At 49.8% G+C, this 17,065-nt stretch overlaps 1 protein-coding gene and 1 long non-coding RNA gene across 5 annotated transcripts in view; one reads left to right on the top strand and one right to left on the bottom strand.

The window, feature by feature from the left end:
* casz1 (castor zinc finger 1) overlaps positions 1 to 17,065 on the top strand; it is a 203,137-nt gene that overhangs the window by 151,951 nt on the left and 34,121 nt on the right. For 2 of the 4 annotated variants that reach the window (XM_029248917.1, XM_029248905.1), the window contains exons 1-2: positions 724 to 831; positions 15,320 to 15,880. In XM_029248917.1, the coding sequence (XP_029104750.1) occupies positions 753 to 831; positions 15,320 to 15,880 (640 nt within the window). In that variant the 5' untranslated portion in view covers positions 724 to 752. Of the gene's footprint in view, positions 1 to 723; positions 832 to 15,319; positions 15,881 to 17,065 lie in introns of those variants that run through there. The other 2 variants (XM_029248911.1, XM_029248907.1) reach the window with 1 other exon arrangement.
* Positions 1 to 17,065, bottom strand: part of LOC108923269 (uncharacterized) — a 42,119-nt gene that overhangs the window by 21,474 nt on the left and 3,580 nt on the right. The gene's annotated exons all lie outside the window — the stretch shown is intronic.

Genomic DNA, 17,065 nt, shown 5'->3' with positions numbered 1-17,065 from the left:
CTGGCGGCTGTGTGCCACTGGGCCGCACTGGCGCACACACTGCACCTGCCCTGTCATTAGGTGCCCTGGCTGATTGCAGACACGCCCTCGTGGACAATGCCTGTTTTCCCCTCACCTGTGCAACCTTTCAATTATGCCAATGTGCAGTTTGCAGTGTCCGCTTGTTGGGACCGACAGCACATTTGGCGGGTGCGTGCGGGTGTGTGTGTGTGTGTGTGTGTGTGTTGGACAGAGGTGAAGAAGCTCGAGATGCAGCTGGACATGACGGCAGTCAGTCCACACAAGGCAGGGTGCAGGAATGCAGTGTGTCATGCTGATGCAGTGATGGGGACGCAGTGTGTCGTGCAGATGCGGTGAGTGACGGGGATGCAGTGATTGATGGGGACAGAGTGTATGATGATGCAGTGAGTGATGGGGATGCAGTGAGTGATGCGCTACAAGGCCCTCAGCTACGCTGCTTCTCTATCGCTCTGTGGACACGAGGAGGCTGCTGGGGCCTCCGCTTCCCGAACGGCGACGGGGTCGAGGGCTCACTCGCTGGCGCCTGCGGGGAGCGGAGGGCGGTGAGGGACCCCTGCTGGCGAGGTGCGCAAACACACACGGCCCTGACATCTGTGCCATGGATAGAGAGAGAGGAGTAAGGGCGAGTGAGGGAGAGTGAGGGAGAGGGAGGGAGAGCGAGAGGGAGAACGAGAGTGAGAGAGGAGCAGAGCCCAAGCGAGGAGAGCCGTGGCGCGAGAGAGGGGGGGAAAATGCCATGCTTCGTGGAGAGAGTTCCTCCACAGCGACTGGGAGAGCTGGGACAGAGTGAGCGGGACAGCTTCCTGTCAGGTAAGGCCACTCCCCAGAGTGTGCTGCCTGGATGTGTTTGTGTGTGCGCGTGTGCAGTAGGGGCGGGGAGCACCGAGACCAGCTGACAGTGGCTGTAGAGTGTGTGAGATACAGGGGAGGAAGCACTGCTCTTGGGGTGTGTGATGTCACACACGTACTGCTGTGACTTCCGTTCATTCAACTGTACGCAGACTTCCAACCATGATGGTCTGTCCTATGTGAAAACTTTTTTCTTTTTTTTTTTTTATACAGCACTACAGCATCCAGATAATAATGGCTTGAATGAGTTTTAAAATATATACTTACTGATGGATTTCTTTAAATTAACTGCTAAATTTATACTGAAATGGTACAACAGTTTATAGTAGTGTACCACGTGTGTGATGCTAAAAGTGTGTGTTTTTTTTTTTTTTATTATAATAAAAAAAAACCTATTTGGACAGCAAGGGTGAATGAAAAACTACAGCAAACACAGTTTTGGAGTTTATGTTTTCCGGAGGTCACACTGGAGATTGCTGATCGGCGCACATGTGACAAAAGTCAACACGGGTCGTTTCCTCCCGCACCACGCGAGCCGGCAACGACTGACTCATCTGCGTGTCTGGATCCGGTTGTTCACAAAGCCGTGCGTTCGGTGTCGGGGATTTGCCAGGGTGCTCCTGTGAGGGGGCGACAGAGCCGGCGGACGGCAGCATCCCGCCATCCCCGGTTAAATTACGACCCCCGTACGTTCAATAAATACTGCGCCCCAGAACTTAAGGCCCAGCCCCCTCTCCCGGCGCCTCCACCGCACCACGGCCACTCGCAGGTGACCTGCTTGGCTCATGCGACGGCTCCGCCGCTACCTGCCACCCAAGTTGTTTTTTTTCTGGATTTGTGTTTTTTGTTCGTTCTCCGGTTTCTTGTTGGCGTTTGCTGTTGTCGCAGCAAACGGAGCCGGCCCGGGACTGAAAGGTGAAGTCAGATTTGAATCTGGCCTACGTTTCCGTGGTGATCTGGCAGCGGTCCCCATGTCCCCACCGACCGTTGTGGCTCTCGTATTTGTGCGCGCGAGCGTGCGTGTGTGCAAGCGTTCACAGCGGATTTCACTAAGCAGTTTTCCCCCGTTTTCACTGTGACCCAGTGTGAGATTGATGACTGAACTGTGGAGTACATGTTAACAGTAACTGGTGATTTATTGAGACACTTAGGGTAAGTGAGGCTCCGCAGTCCTGAAGGGGGGGGGGGATATTGGCCTTTTAAGTTAATGCAAAAATAGAGCCTTTTTTTAAAGTAATAATTGTGATTGCCGGTGGGTGTGGCGCGTGGGGGAGGGTCCACAGATCATCACGTCAATCAGTGAAGCGTTCCACCCCCCCTAGGGGTCACGGGGACCCGTCTCCCGCCCCGTGGTTAGACACGGCAAACCCTTTCCTTCGCCACTTGCACACCTCCTCGGCAATTAGCTTCGGTTTGTTCTCTTTGCGACGATTTAAGGGGAAATGTGAACGGAGAGCACTGCGCTCACAGCAAAGTCTCCGTTACGGAGCCCATGCGATCCGGCCCCACGTTGGAATCCCGCAGATGTGCGCCTGTGTAACAGCTACTTCTCGATTCGGCGAGCGGCACGGCACGGCACGGCGTCGCGCGCAACAATAGTCCAGCAACAAGTGTGTTTCTTGGCAGGCGCTGTGACAGACTCCCAAAGAAAGCAGCATGTAATTTTGGAGGATTTGGGCCTTTTTTTTCCCTCCCCTCTCCTCTCTCACTACCCCCCCCCCCAGCTCCTACGTCTCCCAAGACTGTCAGAGCGGGGAATATTCATCGCCATTCAGATCCAGTTTAAAGATTCATGCCACTTGACTGCGATCCACTTCGCCCCCCACCCACCTCCCGCCTGAACGGGGGGCCAACGCTTCCCTAAGAAGAGAAACGGCTTTCATTTTTCCTAACCACCTTTTAGACTGAGTGAAATGTTTCCCCAGTGCGCCCAGGGATGACTTTATATCTTACCAGGGATTTAACACTCACTCAACAGTCCCATAAATACAGTCCTCCCCAGTGCCGAGTCGACCATAACTCATCGTCTAACTCTGGGCCTAACTAAACCGATATGGCAGAGCGGGGCCGTGTTTGTCCTCCTCCTCCATCAGATTAGCACGCGCCACGCTCACTGTACTTACACCGACTGCGAGGGCCATGGGACGCGCCGGCTTCCAAGAGGGCAACAGGGGGCCTAGCAGTTGGACACCCGCATGGAAGTTAGCGGGTTCAAATCTCAGCACGAGATCAAGGCATTTGTGCCCTCAGCCTGGATGGAATTTGAGTCAAACTAAAGTTGTACAACTGGCGCGAGACGCGTAAATCGCTGTAGGCAAAGGTCTCTGCCCAAGGAAGCGAGGCGCGTCGCTCTCCGAGTGATGGCGTAGCAGGGCGGGAACCTGAGTCGCTACCCTAAAGTCGCAGCTTTTAATCATAGCAGGTGGTCTATTACCACTTATTACCCATGTTATCCTTGAAAAAGACACAAACTGCTAGCTTTGCACACAAAGCATAAACTGCTCTGCATCGCCTCTGCTGTCAAACAAAGAACGTCCTGTATAAATGACGAACGAAGAGACAGACAGAGCGATAAGAACATTAATCCCGAAGCAAAGTGCACCAATTGCTGCAAATTCTACACGTCTGACAACTGCTGCAAAGCGGCGTTACTGGTGCGCTGCAGGAGTGCACTAATGAAGGATCTTTGACCAATGAGCCTTTGGGACCCCCAGCGGACTGGAGTTGCGTCAGCCCCGTAGACGAGTTCATGCAGACTTCCAGCCCGCGCACGGTTTCCGTGTTGCGCGCTTAGCCCCCCCCCCAGCCCCTCGAGCTGCGGCACTCCAAGGCCTCCATTTAGGCTCACGCCTATGGATGCCGAACGCTGAGCCCAGCGCCGTCCGTTTTCCCTCTTTTGATCTCTCTGCCAGATCCTCTCCAATTTGGCGACGGGCATTGAGCGGGGAGCGCGGCGAGGCGCGCGGGCGCCAGAAGAAGACGTTTCGGGGAATGCGCTGCAGCAAGGCGTCACCTTCGATAAAGACGGTGCACGTGGAGCAGAGGAGGAGAGAGAGCCTCGTTAGCGATGAAACGGCCCTTCAGAAGAGCAGCCTCTCTCATCTTTCATAACCTGTTAAGTGAAGAACACGCGAGCGCGCCGCATTGTTAGTTTACTCGCGCACCCGGACACCGGATGCAAATTCTCCGGGGCATCTGGCACCACGGCGGCAAGAAGGTCCAACCGCTGGCCCTAAATGTTGCTGCTTCCACCTCTAGGAGGCCATCCTGCAGCTCCTCCATACCGAGTCCTCGCTCTTGATCTTTGTGCATTTTTGAGCCATACGGTTGAGAGCTGCGTCAGCTGCAGATCCTAAGAAGCGGAAGAGTGTAGTAGCGATAGCATGATGCACCTGGCCGGTGCGCTGCTGTACATCTCAGCTAGTCCATCAGTGCATCGGTACATGTGCGCCATATGTCCAGGAGCCCTTCCAGAGAACTGGTGCGAGGACCGGCTGGTCACTCTTGTGCGCGAGGACTGCGGCTCTTGGCCGAGTACCAGGAGTCCCGCCATCCCCTTATTACCCATCAGCTGGTGTCCAGGCCTGCCTCGCAAAGCACAGCCTGTCACCCCGTCAGCACCACTCGTCTGACAGCGTGAATCCAACAGCAGCCCATGTGGCCCACGACCGGGTGGGGCTTTCAGGTGCTCAGAAACTGAACTGTGAAATAATGTCAGATGCATCCCTGCAATGAGCGCCGCTGCTGTACCACAGAGCAACGGGCTTTTCCTGAGTGACTTCAAAAGGCAAAAGTGGTAGTAGACACTTTGATGGCCAACAGGTGGAGCAGTGCTTAGAGCCACCAGCTAGCAATAAAAGGACTTGGGTTTGAATCCCACATGTGTACTTATCCTGAAATGACACAATTACCACGCTATATAAACAGGTAAATCAGTGTAAGTAGTGCTACTTTGAAGAAAAGTGGGAGCAAATGGAATAAATTTAAACGCGTCAACAAATTACCATATTTATAATAAGGCACATCCCAGACAGTGTGGCAAGAGAGAAGAACAGTCGAGGGGAAAACTTTGTGCAGTTCTTTGCACATGTGAAGCACTGCAGAGGTGTTTAAGTGTTTGCGAGCGCAGACAGAGGGCTATGAATATGCAGCAGGCCATATGGTGCCAGCAGAACTGGGGCTGGGCTGCTCCAGAAGGTAGGAGGATGCTGATGCATTATTCTCAAGTTACCACGGTGATAATCCCGGCAGCAGGTAATGCGTTTAGGAGCGAAGCGGCTCATGTGCCCGGATGGTGCGAAGAGGACCGCCGTGGAAAGGCGCGACGAGGACCCCTCGCTGCGGTCGTATTTTTAGAGTTCAAATGCTGCCCCAACACGACTGTGATTAAAAGTGATATTTCTGACACGTCGGGATGCGCACAGGATGTAACCTTCTCTAAAGCACTCATTATGAGATGCATGACAGACCTGAATATTTATAAAATACGCTTAAATAATTAATAGCAGCAATCTGCTACAGTAATTCATCAGATTTGCACTTCAACAGAGTATCCGTTTTCACTTTAAAATAATAATAAGACGAATATTAATGTTGCAGAAATGTAAAACGAGTTCCTGTAGGTCTCGTCCCACACATTCTCGCACTCAGGGCTCACTGTTGAATTTAGTGGTAATTTCTTTTTTTATTCTGACACACCGCCGTTTGTGTGCTGTTATCTGTCGTTTAAAATATGGTTGCAAGGCCAAAAAAAAAAAAAAAAACAGCAACTTGGTGTTTAAAGCATTTGTCTAACATTTGCTCGGCTTATTCAGGCCCCTCCAAAGGCGCTGCTTTGCAGTTTGGAACCGGGTGCTTTGAAGTTCGTGTCAAATCATGTTTCGGAAATTTCAGGAAACCAAATGAGTTCTAGTGTAGAATTTAAAAGTAGCTGCAAAATGCTGTGGTTTTATGAAAAGCCAACTCTTTGTCTGAGTCAGCTTGAAACACTTCCTTTTGTTTGCTGAAAGCAAAAACAACACAAATGCATCACACCTTTGCCTCTTTTGTGCGGTGCGACTAAAGTGTTTTAATCGTCATTTTTAAAGAAAGGCCCGATGCCGTCGCTGCCGCGCTCCTTCTCGAAGGCAATTCTGTACGAGATGCAGAGCAAAAGCAGCTATGTTTCATTGTCTGGTTGTTTATTGTTGGCCTGTTAAATACCACCAGTGCAAATGTGTATGTGAGACTGTGTGTGTGTGTGTGTGTGTGTGTGTGTGTGTGCGTGCGCGCACGAGAGAGAGAGAGAGAGAGATCAGCGGGGCTCTCAGCACATGGTCACCGACGCCTCACTGCATTTTTTTTCCCTCCTGTTCATTTGTTTTGAATTGTATAGCTTGGCCAACATTTTTTGTCCAAAGCAGTTTGTGCAATTCACACTGTTTTTATTTACGCACTTTCCGGGCGAGATTTAGGCTGCATGGTACAAAAGCTGGGCTCCTTAACTACTACTACTCCTGCTATTTGCTGCAGGTGAGCTTGTCAGAGAGACAAGTAGAGTCACCATGCTTCCACAAGCTCCTGTTCACTCTTATGTGTTTATGCATGTGCTGGAATGAGCTCATTTTCCCCCTCAGAACTGCTGAATCCTTACCAGAAATGAAAACCCATCTAACTGATGCCCTCTTTTCCCCCAGTCAACATCATGTATGATCATCTGTGCAGTTCCACATACTCATTTAATGTTTGCGTCTAAAGCTTCTCATCAGTTGTCAACAAGCTTTCGTTTGCTGAGCTGTACGTAGCTAGTAGACATGAATAATCTGGTCTTTTGCATGATTTTCAGTAGCAAGGCAGAGAACTGCAAGGTGGGTAAGGCTACAGAGACTATATATCCGTCCTGGGAGAGAGGAGGAACGAGCAGCTCGGCAGGGCCCCCCGGGGGTGCGGAGCAACAAACCTGGGGAAAGTCTGGTGAAGCAGAGCAAATGTTTTAATGGCGGCGTGAGATCGACATTGTCAGCGAGGCATCCTGTCTGGAAAAGGACGTTTTTAGTGGATGTCACCTCCTGCCCTTGTCTCGAGGAGAAGGGCGCCGGGTCCGAGGCGGGCCATAAAGGAGGAAACTGCTTGGAAAACATGAACTGCGCAGGAGCTCGGTGTCTGAAAAACAAATTTAAGGAGTAACCTTGGAAATCAATTAGGAGATCCTCAGGAGCTGAGGAAGGGGAATGTTTCCAAGGAATGGCCACCTCAACTTTTTTTCTCTCCCTTTCCCCCCCCATGCGCAAGTCGCGAGCTACTCGTCAAACATTGTCTTGCACTGCGTGTTTTGTGTGTCCACTTATTTTACTTATTTATTTATTTATTTTTTTTTTAACTGCAAAGTGCCTTATAAGCTGTCAAAATGTCTTAAGAGTCTTGTTAAAGAAATGCCACAATCCATTTCCCTTTAATGAAATTCATATGTTGGCGAGGGGGCATGTCTAAACATCCGAACAGGCTGCTTCGTAGGTCCGCGGCGAGAGTGTCCGAGGGGGGCGCCCTTGATTGACATCATCTGCCTTGACAGCACTTCATATCAAGGTTAACCTGAAGTACGCCTCCTTGGCGTGGGGGGTGTCCCTCCTCTGAATCGTGTGTCACGGCGCGGTGGACGAGCAAACATCCGGCTCTACATGGGGGGGCTCTAGAGGGGGTCCTGGCGGGGGAGGGGCCAGCCAGATGGGAGCCCCTGCACTCCTAATTGATACCTAATGGAGCGAGCCGCTCTGTGCCACCCCACCCCCGACCCCCCAGGGGCCTGGCCCTAATGGTGGCCAGGCTTACTCAGCAGTGCGCTCCGGAACCAGTAGAACAAACGCATCCCCGAAGACGATGAGCCGCTACGACAGACACCGCTCTTGCTGTCGGCCACCGGTCCTACCCCCGCCCCTCGTGCGGGTTCTCGCCTGCCAGCTACCCACAGATCCCCATGACAAAGACACTGCTCAGACAGCTAATCCGCGTGGATACGGGCCCCCGTCGGACGCTCCACCGGGTGCTACGCTGCCATCGTCAGGGAGAGGCCCGAGTCCTTGGCTTACTGCCGTAACACCTTGGTGCTCGCAGGCCAGCAGCTACTGCGATCGCAGGACTCTGCTTATTTATTGCCATCAGCGGCTCCAAATACTCAGCTGTGTGAAGAGCTTCGCTGTATAAGCAGCTCTGGACGAAGGTGTAAGCTAAGAAACTGAATAACCTAAACATTCGGCCTTAACCGTACCCAGTGGCTGCCTGCTGTGTTTTAGGACTTCATGAGTCACTAGTTGGGGAAAGTGTGTGTTTTACAGAGCACTGCTGTGCCTTTAACACAGAGTGTCGCCTTAATGCACGCCTTCATATATGCAACTTTCTCAGAGCTGCTAGCGTAGATGGTGTTTGCTCCCGTTCGTTCCTGAAGTACCGCATGTATAATGTTCCTAATCAATTGTGTGTGTGTGTGTCTGTGTGTGTTTTGGAGCCATTGATAAAGTATCTCGTCCCTGTGTTCCGGGTCTCTGTGGAAGCAGTAATTGCCTCATGTGTGTGAGATAAGACTGGGAGACATAGCACTCCTCAGATGTGGGCTGCACGGCCTAATTGTGTCTCAGTAAACCCATTTCCTCTTCCTTCGAAGCCCTAAAATACACATGTAGGCTGCATAGCAGTGTGCCATTGTTCGGTACGCGCGTGTGAGCGCCAGTCTGCGTGGGTTTGCGTGCACACTTGTGTGCTCAGGCCTCTCTGCGTGTGCGTACGTTGCGAAAGAGGGAAGCAGCACATGCTGTGACCCTGAGCTCGAGGCTCCAGCCCGACAGCAGCCCGGGACCGATGTGGCAGAGCTCCGGAACGGTTCCCTAAAGGTGGGCCCAGAGTCGGAATCTCACGTGTGATGTCATACTCGATACTGACTGTCGAGTGCGTGAAAGAGAAAGCTGAAAACAGCCCGAATTCGTGCACGTACTGATTTTAGCCATTATCGTGTGTCACAGTATGACCGAAGAGCTATTAACAGTTTAACCAGAAAATACTGTTCTAGAAGGTTCCCCCCTTTGCCCAAGTGCTATGCTTCGACTGGGAAAGGCTCGTAGGTGACAGTCACTCTCAACATGATGACTTGTGCCAGCTTGCTAGGGATTGGCAGAAAAATGGGTATGACCCACGGACCCAAAGAACGCCTGGAGGAGTGCATCATGGGAAAATCCCATGAGCGACACTCAACCTTACACAAGCCCCTCGACTGCAGCCCCCCACACCCTCAGCCCAAACTTTTTTCTCCTTGCAACTTGTCTTTTTTGAAATGCAGTTGGCAATGGCATTGTTTTTAATTATCAGAACCCAGAAATTATTATTATCGCTTCTGACGCGGCAATTAAAACTTCAGGTCAGACGCACAACGAGCGGTGATCAGCGGCAAAGCTGGGAAGTTTTAATTAGAGAATCAGAACCATTAATGCACAAAAAAAAGGTGTGCGCTGGGAAATTAACGCGAACGTCTTAATCAGGGTTACCGACTCCGAAGAGGAGTCAAGTGAACAGAGAGCAGAAAACAAATCATTTCCGCACCACTGGGACAAAGCGCAATTAAATATGCATGCGGAAAAATGGAAATTTTTAGCATCGGCACAGACTGTCGAGAAACGGCAGCAAAAAGCAGCGGCAGTGGCGGCGGGGTGGCAGACGTGCCCATCACTGCTCTCGCGTGAGGAAAGCCGGGAGAGGGGTTGAACGTGGGGGTCAGGCCCACATTTGTCTGCCCCCTACTTTCCGCTCTGCTTCCCCCCTTAACCCGCCCTCACCCTCATCCTAAAGCCTCAAAATTAAGAGAATAAAATGTGCGGTGGGGGGAGTGGACTGTGAGGCACTGGGACCCTCACAGATACAAAGGGTTCACTCAGGCACACAGCATAGGCCCTGGTCTTGTCAATGGATCTGCAAGAGGTCCATAATCTCATAACTGGGTTTCTTTAAGGGCATGGGGGGGTGGAGGGGCTGCAGGAAGCACGAGAGAGAGAGAGAGAGAGAGAAGAAAACTCTTGACAGCAGCCGCATTAAATAATGAAAAATAATCCTAAGTCGTCCAGACGTGTCCCAGGCCTCTTTCATATTAATTAACTCAAGATATTATTAATTTTCTGTCCTTGTGTCAGTCAAGATATGATGAAAGCCTCCATGACTTGCCCCTCGTTCCCCAGTTTGAGATGCTCTGCTGGTGCTGGGCGAGTCAGGAGAGATCAGTGTACGGCCCCGATCCTCCCTCCTGTTTCCACGTGCAAGTACACTGCTAGTGAACGCTCACACTTCAGCCTCGCCTTTTCTCTCGTTTTGTCACGCTCCCTTTCAATTAATGTTCATCTTTTGACACGTTTCATTATTCTGCCTATATATTGTTCAGAGGTACAATAAATTGGGGTCTTTGTTGGGACCGTGATTGGGACAACTGACACATACTGCATACCTTTATCATAAACACAGTTCAGGTTGTGATTTGTGAAAGACCTTTGGAATGACTGAATGAATCATTTCGAAAAGGCAACCGTGGATGCTCACCGTGTGTGCGGACGTGTCTGTTGGAGGAGGCGGAGACCCAGTACGCCAATCAAAGTAGTCATTAAGTCCTAGTTCCCCCGCACCAGCGGCGCGCGATTACAGTCGGCACACGTCCGTGCAAATAATGCACTTGCAATGGCACTCGAACCGGGCGCGATATCATCGTGCTGCACAAACAGAGCGCCTGCATTAACTGGAGGGCCTTACCAGTCAAGGACTCCTCCACCAACGCCTTTAGGTAGCTCTCTACTCGATCCAAATTTTCACAGCTGCACCCGCTCGCTTCCGAAAACCGCCATCGCAGGAACCCTGCGCTTAAAATAACCCGAGTTAAAATTTTGCAGCCGTGCACCAAAGAAAAAAAAAGGGGGGGGGGGGGGGGCACGAGTCCCTCCCTGCTGCATGTTCAGGTCAGTCTCCTCACTTTTCGCTCAGGCCGCTGCCTTAAACAGTAAACCGACGCCGGCCTGAGCGCACGCTCTGGGAGATTGCCACCGAAATCCTGCCAGGCCAACAATACGCAGTGCCACTTTAAGAAAGAACTTTTACTTGATGATGCTCAAGTCTTCAGCTCTCTTCTTTTTAACCCTCCGTCTGCTTTAGGGACCACGCCGGGTTTGATCAGAGGTGAGCGCCTTGCTGGTAGGGGTTGGCATGCATCTTAAACTACCTCAGGGACGCGGCGAGGAGCCGTGCGGAGAATGAGCGAGCGCAGTGCACTTTGCACCAAGAGGTGGAAATGGGAATGAATGTGACACGCTTGTTTTTAAACTCGTATTTTCATTAATTTGAAAGAGTGCTTACTCGTCTTTCCGTGTGGAGGAGGGGGGCTCTCCCGTGAGGACGGGCAGTTCTTTCATCTGCGTTCCCTACTGGCTTTACCGCGCTCAGCGCTATCATAGACGCAAGCGCTCGTCAATAAACATTGGGGTGTTTCCATAGCGATACCCGTCTTCCACGGTGGCAGCCCTGTGTGTTAGTTCACCAAGAGCACAAACGTCAGGGTCCTGGAAACAACAGTGCAGTGGTGGGACCACGATGGTCCTCAGACATGATGCACATCACCAAAACTGCTCCAAAGGTGGCGTCTCTTGTATGCCGTCAACACTCCCCTTTTTTATCCAGCGAGTGGCACAATAAATATTTTTCTTTCTTACCCTGACTGCATAATTCAAAGTATTTTAGTAAATGTACATCTTACTTTTCATCACTGCAACACTGGGTCACAGTGACATACGGAGAAAAAGGCAACAGCACAGAGTAATATCGGGAATAACTGCAAGTATAAATCAAGGAGAGCAAATTACAATGTTTGTGAGAATTGATCAAGTGCCATTGTCCGAGTCGGTTGTCCGACAGTTTGTAGGTGCGTGCTCTGTCATTCGCATCAAATTATAATCTTATCTGACAGAAAAATTAATACACGTTTTTATTAAGACCGTCTCACTACTTAAGTGTCGACTTGTGCCCAAAAGGCAACAAGAGCTTCTTCAATGGTTAAAATAAATAAGTGATTTTTTTTTCCCCCCTTCACTCCTTGCTATTTATTCTCCAAGATGAGCAGCAGCTGGCCTCCGAGCTGCACACGTGCGTGTTTGCGAAAATGCACATAAATAGTCAATAATGGAAAGAAATAGCTTCTCGGGGGTCATTTCCTACAAGGAAAGCGAGATTGCGATGCAAAGGAAATCAGTAGTTAAGGCATGAAATACTGAGCCCAGTAAACAGAGAAATGACCCTTTCTGCTACACCCAAATGACCTCAATCTTCCTTCAGAGGTGTTCTGAAAAAATACTCTCAAATTTATGTCTTCCACTTCCTAATAGTTTTTCCAGCTGATTTTTTTTCTTTGCACATTGCTGTCCTCTAAATGGTGACCCCTTCACCCTGCCCAGCAATTGTCTTGCACAAAAATGTGCAGTTATGCGCTGTTTATATATGGCTGTCTCAGGAGTACCTGTAATTCCTGGAGTCATTGTTTCAAAGAGGAAGTCTTCGATGTAAATACAGTAAATGAGAAAGCATGTGCCTGGGTCACCGGGGGCACTGCAAATGGACAAAGTCACTCTGGAGGTGCCAAGACATTTTGTCCGACCAGTGAATATTTATTTCAACACTTCCAAAACAACTGAGTTACCTTTTGACTTTTTTTCCAAGGATAGGAAATATTAACTTGTACGACAATACACGGTAAAATATGGTAGAAAGTAAAACAGACTTTCTGCTGATAACTTCCGAAAAATTAGCACCGTCCCTCGTATTGAAAATCCGACAAAATAATTCCTGAGGATTAATATGATATATATGTCTCCCGATCCACCAAGCCTCGGCATGTTATGTTATTTACAACGTGATAAGGATCTGGACTTAGAACAGGCTTGAGTTTAGCCTGGAAAGTCTGTTCAAGGTCACCATGGCGGGCCTTTTAATCGTGCCTCAGCCCACAGCCGCCCCACGACTTCTTCCCTAAAAAGGCAGCTTTCAATATGGAAGCCGCTGAGAACAGGGGATGCCAGAGAGCTAGCTACAATCACGTGTAAATTAATCATTTGCAGTTTACACACTCCGGCCTGCGGACCTCGCACTAATATCATCAGGTCTCCACATCATGTAGAGTTTGACAATTTTGTCCCAGACAAATGGGAGGGTGGAGCTTGGAGAGTCAACAAGTTGTTGTTTTTGCTCAAAAAACAGGAGGTAAAGGTCTCGTGACGCAAAAACTTGTGTGAATTTGCAAGATCTATGTGCATTTACACATATTTACATTTATATATATATATATACACACACAATATGCCTTTGTCCCCAACTGTACAGGCGCTTCGTAACCAGGCACGGAAAAAGTGTCTTTTTAACGCACATTTATACAGTGCACGTTACCACGTTACTGCAGGTGCCACTGAGCTGGAACTCACCAGGGCCCTGAGAGATAATGGTGAAAGGTAACGGCAGAAATGTGTCAGAAGAAATCCCTGCGTCTATCAAATGGTGTGATGACAAGTCAGGTTTCAAGATGCCCAATGCTTTACGGCACGGGTGAAGGTTGCTTGCTTCATAGCTTGCAATATTTTACATGCATCAGATGCTTGGTAGAAGCTTTCATCCACTGTAGGATGCCTACTTTTTTTAATTAGAACAATTTATGCATGATGACATTTAAACTGAAGGAGTTCAAGCCCTATACCTGGTTAAAGGTATAATGCCACTGCCAGTTCTTGGCCCAAGAATGTTCTGCGTACAACTGTGGAGTCCATGGGTGGCACAGCGCCTGGGTGGTGTGAGAAGACATGGGTTCAATCCCTGCTCAGTCTATGTGGAGCTTGCATGTTCTCCCCGTGTCTGGGTAGGTTTCCTCCACAGTCCAGAGACATGCTGTTCCAAGTTCACCCCTAGTGTGTGTGACAGAGTACATTCCACTGATGCATGGATGAGTGATCCACTGTAAGCAGTGTATCCAGCAGTGTAAGTCATCTTGGTGAATGAGGTGTGTGGGCTGATGACAGTACATAGAGTTCACTGAAAGTCGCTTTGGAGAAAAGTGTTTGATAACTGTATAAGCATGACCACGGTTCTCCGACTTCTCCAGCATGGTCTTCATCAAAGTGTTCATTTGCCCTGAGCAACAGTGGAGTTCCATGTCTTTTGGGCTTGGTGGCTCACATCACCCATTTGCACTGAAAGTCAGTCATGTCACATGACATTATCAGCACTCAACTCTGATTAGAAATGATCAAGAAGAGAGAACAACACACATGTTGAGTAATTGTTGACAGATGAGTTACACTCATTGCTTTGCAGGCGTGTGCAAGTGTGTGTCTGCAGGCTGGGCCCTTTAGTGTACAGTCACCAGCATCCCCGAACCCCCCGAAGGGTGTCACTGTCAAAAAGAGAGGGGGCAGTGGGTAATGGATGGACTCTCAGCCCCAGTGCAGCTGTTGAGTTGGGGATAAGAAGCTGAAAGCGAAAGTGTGTGTAAGGGGGACAGATAGATAGGAGAGAGAGAGAGAGAGAGAGAGAGAGAGAGAGAGAGAGAGAGAGAGAGAGAGAGAGAGAGAGAGAGAGAGAGAGAGGTCCATGAGGCTGAGCACTACACGGGGGGCAGGAAGACAGCATGGCCCAGCAGCTGTCTGCGTGTGCAGATGGGGCAGCTGTCACCTCTCTCGCCATGTCAGAGCTAAAGCTAAGCAGCCCCCTCGCTGGCAAAACCTTCTCTTTACTTGAGCTAAAGACAATATAACATTTCAGTGTGTTTTCACTCCGCTGTCATGCGGAGCTTTATGTCAAAGGGGCAGCGGCTGCATGTAGCTCTGCGGGGGTCCGGGTGAGTTATCTGCCTGTGGTTTCTGCTCCATTTCCATCAAGGGGTTTCATGACTTTTACCGAAACTCGGAGCAAAGTGCTGGTGAAAGGTGTGACTGACGGCAAATGTGCTTATTTCTTCCTCCTGCCTTACGATTGTTATCTACATACGGCTTCTGTGCTTAGGTGTATAAATAGCACAAATGACAATAAATGAAGATGCATCCAAAAAACAGTTTGTTCTTTTTTGGTAAAAGAAAAAGACAGTACAACACCATGTCATGGCAGTGTCTCCAATCAGAGACCTGGGGAGTGGTGCGGGGTAGACGGAGCCCGCATCTGAGCACTTTGTAGAGGTGGAAGACTTGCTGCACCCCCATTTGGTCATCACAAAGCTCTTTATGAGCCCACTATCTAAAAATAAGATTTTCAACGTGGAGGCTTCAAGTAGCAGATAAGCGAGACATACAAGGTTATCACAAAATCTGAAAAGTGTCATTATGCTTGCAAGTCATACAGCATTTTCTTGTCTTGGATTTCAAAGCAAGCTAATTTTCTCCTTCTTTTGTTTCTCTTCTACATGTGTGTCTGTCCTCAACAGCTGAAAGGGCTTTATGCACTGAAAAGACCTCAGGAAAATCCAAAATGGCTGCCAAAAGGAAAGGCGGCTTGAAGCTAAATGCTATCTGTGCCAAGCTGAGCCGGCAGGTGGTCTACGACTGCACTTCCCAGCATGCTGAGGGGGACTCGAGCCTACTGGACAACAGCGAGAGGGGGAGCTCGCAACACGAGGAGGGCGACCGGGCCGAGACAGACTTCCCAGAGGGCCTGGGTCTGGCTGTGAGCCTGGAGGACAACCAGCGCAGGCGTGAGGCCATCGAGAGGTGGGTGAACGGAGAGTACGCGGACGAGTCGGCAGCAGAGCAGGAGGGCGCGCGGCCAGCGCACAACGCCGAGGAGGGTCCACCCGAAGGCGTCTACATGGTCCAGCCCAAAGGTTGCAGCGAGGAGGAAGACAATGCAGATGAGCCTCCCAGTCTGCCAGGTTCCCGTGACAGCGGTTACCGTGATGACCGCGACTCAGAAGACACCCCACACAAGGAGGACAGCTACACCTCCCCCAGTGAGGGCCCCGCCCGCCAGACACCCTTCTCCACTTCGGGTAATTTCCATCTACCGTCCCATAATACCCTGCTCCTGCTCTCCTCTACGGGCAGTAAGCCCACCGCTTCCCTACTCTCGCTGACATTCCCTTTGTAGCTGTAGTGCGTTTTCTTGCTTTTTGAAACCGCCGCACCCATGGGCCATAAGAGAGCTCCACCCCAGAAGAGGTAAGCTAGAGTTACCGTAGGAATAGCCCGTGATGTCACAGGCCTGCAAACAGATGCGAGTGGCAGACAAATGGGGAAAACAAGAAAGACATGCGCTTTGCTGAAATAACAAGTGACTACTGGGAGACATCTTATAGTAGATTCTCTTGAGGCATGTGCCCTCCAGGAATGCTGGCACAACCTGCCGCAGCCTCCTGTTACACTCAGGGTCACATTTTGGGCCAATCTTTTGCCCCAGTGTGTGCCACTAAACTTTAGTACCTAACCCACCCCAACACTTCCCAGCTCTTTTTCTTTCTTTTGCCATTATTTCTGTCTCTTTCACTTGTCACCATCCCTGACAGTCTCTCTCTCACTCCATTTCCAAGCAGATCTCCTCATTTTGCCCTGCATTTGTGTGGCCGTGAAACAGATGCTAATAAAAGAAAGCTAGATAAACCGGGGGACCGTGGGGTAGGGATCCAAGCCAGAAGCAGCCACACTTTCACCATTCAGTGTTATCGCCTGGAGCTGCGGACTGAGAGGCGCCCAAAGCACCTGAATCCTTCAGTCACATTCTTTAACAATGCTTTCATAACCCAAAATCATTTCATGTGAACTCCAAAATATGTCCAAAACAGCTCATATATTGGTCTCGAACACAGACACAACATACACTAGCCACAACCTGAATGTTTGCCCCAACCCATGTGTAGTGTCAATCAAATGTTAAAATTAAAAAGGTCATACACACACACATACATGTCATAAGATCAACATGTCACAAGAAAAATGACTTTTCCCCTTCATTAAGTATCTATGGCAAAGGACCAAAGAGATAAGTTTCAGCAAGAGTTGTGTGTCACACCCGAGGTTTGCCCATTTTGATAAAGTAGCAATTAAAGGAGAAAGCAGAGCAAACAATGGTACGAAAAAGTAACATTTGCAATCCAGAACGGGTTGAACTTTGGCCACCGAGAGACCCTTATCTCAGCGAACATGCTAGGTACAGCAAGGTTCAAACACATCCAGCAGCA

Source organism: Scleropages formosus, chromosome 2 (assembly GCF_900964775.1).
Source record: "Scleropages formosus chromosome 2, fSclFor1.1, whole genome shotgun sequence".
NCBI lineage: Eukaryota > Metazoa > Chordata > Actinopteri > Osteoglossiformes > Osteoglossidae > Scleropages > Scleropages formosus.
This window is presented reverse-complemented; position numbering and strand designations above follow the sequence as displayed.